The sequence below is a fragment of the Pagrus pagrus genome, assembly GCF_965226575.1.
Source record: "Pagrus pagrus genome assembly, chromosome: 7".
NCBI lineage: Eukaryota > Metazoa > Chordata > Actinopteri > Spariformes > Sparidae > Pagrus > Pagrus pagrus.
Window position 1 is genome coordinate 20,655,325 of NC_140191.1, and position 7,008 is coordinate 20,662,332.

General features: G+C 44.9%; 1 protein-coding gene across 1 annotated transcript; it reads right to left on the minus strand.

Annotated features, from left to right (window-relative positions):
• Positions 1-907: 907 nt before the first annotated feature.
• On the minus strand, positions 908-6,748 carry irx2a (iroquois homeobox 2a). The gene is made up of 3 exons (XM_084358156.1): positions 6,238-6,748; positions 4,538-4,943; positions 908-3,703 (listed from the first exon to the last, which is right to left on the minus strand). Exons 1-3 carry the CDS (start codon positions 6,475-6,477, stop codon positions 2,772-2,774), a joined length of 1,578 nt encoding a protein of 525 aa, XP_084214282.1. The 5' UTR covers positions 6,478-6,748; the 3' UTR covers positions 908-2,771.
• Positions 6,749-7,008: the final 260 nt, after the last annotated feature.

A 7,008-nucleotide genomic window follows, 5' to 3' on the forward strand; every position in this document is an offset into this window, starting at 1 on the left:
GAGGAGGAAAAGCAAGGTGAAAGGGGGTCCCTTGAGGGCTCCAGCTCAAATTCAACTGGAAAATGAAGGATTAGCTTTTAGTCTGGCTGGGAGCGATGATGGAGGCCTGCTCTTGGAGGATGGGAATATTATATATTTGATCTTTGGGTATTTCACACAACTGACAAAATAGTGGAAATCATTTTATTTTTTTTTTCAAATCATAAAAATGAATTGAAATTTTAAATGTCAGGTAAAACGTGTATAATAATAATAATAATAATAATAATAATAATAATGACATTTTTTTCTAAATTGTTTAATTAGCTGTGTCCAAAAGTCGCTGTAATAACCAAGCCATGATGAAAAGCAGAGGAAAGCCTGTCCGATTAGGGCCCATCACACAGCCCATTGGAGCTGGCAGATGCTTAGATAGACTTTTATGGATTGCTCAATGCCGTGCCGTAATGAAGCAGGCAGGGCTGACCCATCCTGAACCAGGCTAAAAAGCTCCAGGGACGGGCCCCGCTGGGAGCCCCATAATGCCCGATGCGTCCCACGGCTGTATTAATCACACTGAAAAATAAATGTGTGGCAGGGCGAGGGGAAGAGGGGGAAAAGGGGAGAAAAATGAAATAAGTATGTCGTTTATCCCAATCAAGGTCGTGAATATGTGGCCGAGGGAGAATCCCAGAGCAGAATGAGGCCCTAAAAGAAAATGATGGTCCATTTAGACAGAATGGATTGTGCAATCTGTGAAAGCTCATAATGTTTATGAAAAGCGAGATTCATCAAACGTTTCCCATCTGCGTCTGACTGTCAAAATAAAAGCACAGTGAATGAAAGTAAAAAAAACAAAAAAAAAAAACGCCCCAGTGTCAAACACAGGTCTGGTGTGAATAAAAAGAATGAGTCCCAAAGATTGATGTCATAGTTGGGAAAACAGTTTTAATATTTTCTCCTTTTGAATAATGAATATCATAGCGCGCCAGCACATCAATACCAGCGCGTTTTATTTGTATTTACATTCAAAGATATAAATTAGTAAAAGTTCTCCTGATAACAAGATTGTGTAGCTTTTTCTTTTTTTTCTCTTTTGTCCCCAAATGCTTCTCAAATAAAAACCGTCCATAATATATATATTTACAAAACAAACAGACGATGTCAGTTTCCCATATTTGCAATACAACTTGCATAAATTATAGGCATCATCTCGCCATCATTTAAAAAAATAAATATCAAATGTAGGCTATTCCACTTTTTGAAGTCCTCAAGTTCACTTCACTTCCGTCCGCTCTGCGTCCCGAGACACCTCCTTTTACAAATAGGGTTTCACAGAAAAGGCCAAATTATTGTTGTCCACACGTAAATATATACTAAAATAATAATAATAATAATAATAATAATAATAATAATATACCGTGGCAAATAAGCAAACTATAGGAACCTGAGAAATAACATGTAAATCACATATAATGGGAGATCTTTTCTTTCCAAACCAGCATATGAAATTATCATCATCCACAATGCATCAAAACAAAAATCCAAAAAAAAACAAGTGAAATGATACAGTAACAATGTGTGTGTGCTGCGGAGAGAGAGTGTGTCTGAGCTGAGGAAGCAGGTAGCAGCTTTCGTTCCGACTATATGGTGGCACTAGATCCGGTGTGGAGTGGGGAAAGGTTATGGGGGGGTTCAAACGCGGGGCTCAAAGGTGGCGGCCCCTCACTCGCCTTTATACTCAAAGCAATTGTGACACCTACCTGCAGAGCATGGAAATAAAAAAGAAATCCCACACGATCGAGAAACAGAAAAGTTTTCTAAAGCTGGCTCTGCTTAAATCAGCTCCATACGGCAAGTGCTCATGAAGAAGAAGAAGAAGAAAAAAAAAACACTGGCTAATTACTGAGAAAAAAGGGGAGAAGGGTCTGCGAGTATCCAGCGGTGTGTATGCAGGCAGGGCTTTGAAAGGAGCCACAGCCACCTATAAGTGACATTTGAAGACAGAGCAAACGAACTGATTTGTTTGCGTTTGGCTGACCCTGTGTAATTATAATTATCCTAAGCTGGGAGATAAGGTTCGGGCCCCACTGTGCACACACACACAAACATATCAGAGGAAACATTAAAAATAGAATTCCTGCTCAAAGCTATGGCAACGTGTCTCTGCTCAGGCTGCCCACTGTGTGTTTGTGTGCAGGGGGGCTGATTTGAGGCCTGTCCTCCTTAATGGGTTTATTTTAACGCCCCGATCTGAAGGTGCACGTTTGTTTGCGCTTTTTTTTTTTCTCCCCCATCACATGCGAGCCTGTTGCAAATTAAAAACTCCCTTCTCCGGATGCTTAATGAAAAAAAAAAAAACGTGCTGAATGTTAAACAAACGTAGAACAATTATAAACTGATTACTGGAAAAACGAATTATAGGCCATGACACACTTTCGTTTGCTCAAAAGTCCATTTTTTTCTGTAAGTCATTCAGTCTCATATTCAGTCCTAAAATCGTATTCGTCTCGGAACAGGTGGGGACCTGCCAGCAGTGTCACACGACGCCACTTGTTTCTCACGCAAAACTCAATCGAGAAAAGTCTTAATGTTCTTAAAGGAAACAACTGCAGTGACACGTGAAAAGTGACGAAGACAAACCCGATTGATTTTTGCATCGGAAACAAGTGAGCTCGCCTTTGAAATCCCACTGTGGAGCTCCCGTGTTCAAAGAAAAACACCACCTCAAGATTCAACGCCAGATTAAACGAGCTCAAGTGGTTCCGTGAACGCCGCGCCGCGTCAGGTTATTACGTACCTTTCTTTGCTTCTAAATTTGCGGGTCTGAAATGCTGCTGCTGCTGCTGCTGCTGCTCGACAACAGCAATCTGGTTTGGGTTATTTTTAACGAGGGGAGAGTCAGGCCTGTGCTTGGGGTTAGTGCTCGCCTCCAGACCCTGGTGAGAGGAGCTGAGACCCTCGTTTGCAGCTGCAGCGGCGGCGGCGGCAGCGGCGGCGGCGGCGGCAGCAGCCAGACTCACTCCGGATGAATTAGTGTACCGCAGGATCCCTTGGCCCTGCAGGGGGCTGAAGTTGCCATAGTTTGTGTAATTGCTATAAAAGGGAGACGTGTAATAAATAGGTCTTCCAAGGATGGAGGGGGCCGGGTAGAGGGAGGGGGAGGTGGCAGCCGGGGAGGTGGTGGAGGGCGTGGGGGGAGTAAGGAGGCCACCGCTGGAGGAGGGGCAGCTCGGTTGCCCGGGCTGCCCCAGTTGCTGCTGCTGCTGCTGCTGATGTTGCTGCTTTTGGTCCGAGGTAGCAATCTCAGCCAGCGACCACAACTTGGGCTTGACCGTGGGGTTCTGAGGCGGCCCGGAAGTGGGTCTGCTGTCAAGGCATGAGGACGATTTATTGGTGTTCAGATTGTTGCTGCTGCTGCTGACGAGGCTCCGGGCCAAATCCTCGCGCTGGCTGTGGAGATGGTGGAGGTGATGGAGGTGGTGGTGGTGGTGGTGTTGGTGATGGCTGAGGACCGGGGCTTCCACTCCCGTGAGAGGCGACGAGGTGACGGGCTTGGGCGAGAGCTGAGCCCGCGGGTCGTGGTGGTGGTCGTGGTCGTCGTCGTCGCATTTGTCGGCGGCCTGGTCGGAGCTCAGCTCGCCCACCCGACAGCTGACCTTCTCCCCGTCAGACTCCGCCGAGCAGGAGTGGTCCGTCAGGGTGTCGACGTGCAAGCTGATACCTGAAATGACAGAGAAAACAATAAATACAACATATAAAATAAACTAGGCCTAAATGAAACTTTAAAAATTAGACATATTTCCAATTAAATATTAATGTGAGTAATGTTTCAAAATAAAAACACGAGATAAAAAAATTAAATAAAATACAATAACTACCAAAAACTTATCCTGTAAGTATATCCATGCCCATGTGTATTCCCAGCAATCACTAATGTATTACAGCCCACCAGGCTTGATTAAGTAAATTATGAATTATTTATATGAGCCTGAACAGTGGGCTACAATTAAAGCTCCTTTTAAAATATGACAACATCGTTTTTTTTTCCTTTCTTTTCTTTTTTTTTTTTTTTTTTTACATAATTATACAATTAATTTCATCGACTGAACGACATTACCGGTCTAATTTTATTGAGGCCACTCGTGCACTCACGTGGATTGCCATGTTGAGCAGTGACCTGCCATTAATCATGTTCAGGAAGAGAAAATGTCCACCTTAGCAGGTCATTGAGTCCAGTGTTGAGTGTTAGAAACTCGTTATCATTAAAAAAAAAAAAAAAATCAATCAACATGGTTACTGTAACAATAGGCTACATGAACCCCCCCTTAAAGAAACATAAAAAAACCATACATTTAAAGTAGATTATTTGTTTTGGATGTTTGTGTCATGATTGGCTCATTTCATATATTCGATATTGTTTTACAAATAATATCAATGCAATAAATAACCTGAGCAGTAAATAAAAGGGGCATCCACCCCTCCCCTCCGTCTCGCCCCCCGTCCTACCCTGAATTGTTAAATGGATCATTGGCTCGGTCGCCGGATTATACCCCACCTTCATCCTCCGCTGAAGCCTCGCTGTTATCCAGGGTTTTCTCCGAGCGCTCCACCTCCTTCCTCTCGCCGTCCCCGTCCTCCTCGTCCTCGTCCTCGCTCTTGTTCCTGGGCGCCCAGGTCATCTTGTTCTCCTTCTTGAGCCTCCGCCTGGCGTTGGCGAACCATGTGGAGACCTGCGTCAGGGTCATCTTGGTGATAATGGCCAGCATGATCTTCTCCCCTTTCGTCGGGTACGGGTTCTTCCGGTGCTCCTGCAGCCAGGCCTTCAGGGTGGCCGTGGCGTCCCTGGTGGCGTTCTTGCGGTAAGCCGGGTCGTTGAGCTGGTAGGGGTAGCCCGGACTCCCGTATGGGTGGTAACTCAACGCCCCGGCCATGCCCGTCGTGTGCGCGTCATATGGAGAGCTCTGGAGGAAAGTTGAGAAAAGTCTGAGATGGTGTTTTCTTTTTATTTTTTAAAAAATGTGGCGTTTAATTACAAAACATCTCCATATAGTTGGAAGACATTTTAAAGCACTCATATATTATAATTACTTTGAATTTATTTGACTGTTTTTAACAGTTTAAAATTACATTTTACAAACTTGTGGAGGAAGTTAAAAAAAAAAAGGCTGGAGAGGTGTGTGAATGCAGTGTCAGAGTCTATCCTCAATTTCTGCAAATCATATGTAATAACCTTTAAAATCCCCCGAGCGTGATTTACGACGTGCAGCCTACTGTTGAAAATAAACAAACTATTAATACTTCATACGATTTGTTTTGTTTGGATCACTTGTCAACCGCACTCCTTTTCTTTAAGACACATCCCTGTAATTGCAGGGGTAGTAAACACGCCGTGCGTAAAAAGCAGGCCGCAGGAAGGCATGGACTAATGGTTAACTAATGGTTAAGATCATTATCGGATTAACTAATAACAGAGCCGCTGTTAATAAGCCGTAAAGATAATAAAAAGGGAAATTTCAATTTTCCGTAATCACCTATTAACGTGCTCATTTTCTTTGCAGCTGGCTGCTTTTTGTTTTGTTGTGGCAGCCCCAGTGTGTTAACATATCTCCCCTTTGCAGCATTACAAATCCCATTAGCAAATCACTTGATATGCACCTTTCGTAAAACGCTTCAAGTGCCCCTGTGACATTAGCATCGCGAGTCATGCTTTTCATGTTAAAAACTCCGTTTATTCAACTCAGAGTAGCAGCCAGCGACTTCATCCCCGGCGAGTTTAATGACCGCCGAGGAGGAGGAGAGAGTTACGGCTTGTGTTATATTAATTTTCTATGACACATAAATTAACTGCTCGGAGGCTAAAGGCTCAAATAAAAATCTTAGTTGGTGTTCTGCTTTACATAATTAGCTGCGCAGTGAGTGTTAAGCGGTGGTCAAGCCATTGCAATTTGCAGCTCACGCTTAAAAAAAAATCCCATTTAAGCCAAAGGGGTCAAGGATTTTAGGGGAAGAACCCGACGTGCAGGCCGGTGGATGCGGCTCTGCAGCAACACTCAGTGAGAAAAGTTCCGTAAACACTCACTGATCCCTGGATCAGAACAACACATGATGAACCTGGAGCGATTTAAAAAAAAAACACAGCGAAACATTCAGCGCACTGACAGACTTTAACTCGCCGACACATTCACCTGCTTCGGAGCCCTCACCACACACGATCACACGTGAATATATGAGATTATTATTATTATTATTTTTTACCATGTAGGATGGGAATCCCGTGGTTGGATCCGTGGAGTATGACAGCGGGCTGGAGAAGCCCGCACCAGCCGAGGCGGAGAAAGCGGCCGATCCAGGGTAAGGGCTGAAGGCTGAGCCAGATGACGACCTCGCCAAGTCTTCATTCCGCGGGGCAGCCAGAGCCGAGGCCCCGTAAGCCGGACACGAATAAAGAGCCAGAGAGCCCGGGGGCTGGTAGAGGTAACCCTGAGGATAGGACATTGGTGAGCGCGGGATAGGTCGCCGATTCCAAAAAGGGAGGAAAAAACGCGCAGGGCGCTGGGCAACAACAGCCAAAATAATAAACAATCAACTCAATAATCAGCCGTGCAAACAGTCATCAGACAATGAAAATAAAAAAAAAAAAAGTCCTCCCTCCGCAGCCCCCTTACTGGGAGAAAAAAAACCCCGAAAGATCTGTTAAAGTGCCCTCATAGAGGCAATGTGGCATGCGTCTTGATCCCCTAGCGTCCGATGTTTTTAGTACGCAGCACTATGAAGTGAGGAGTTAGCAGGGAGAGAGCCAGTGGAGTTTCAGACACACAGAGCATTGGGGGAAACTGGAGCTGTCACTCCGGCTCATCTGAATATCCCGTCCCCGCCCCCTTTCTGCCTCATAGAAATGGAGCCGCGGAACAAAACCAAGACTCCACACTGCAAAAAGTGGGCTCCCTCCAAGAGTTGCTCGCCTCAGAGTGGGATTTTTACAACATAGTTCACTTCACAACATCGGACGAATGGACGAGATGAGAA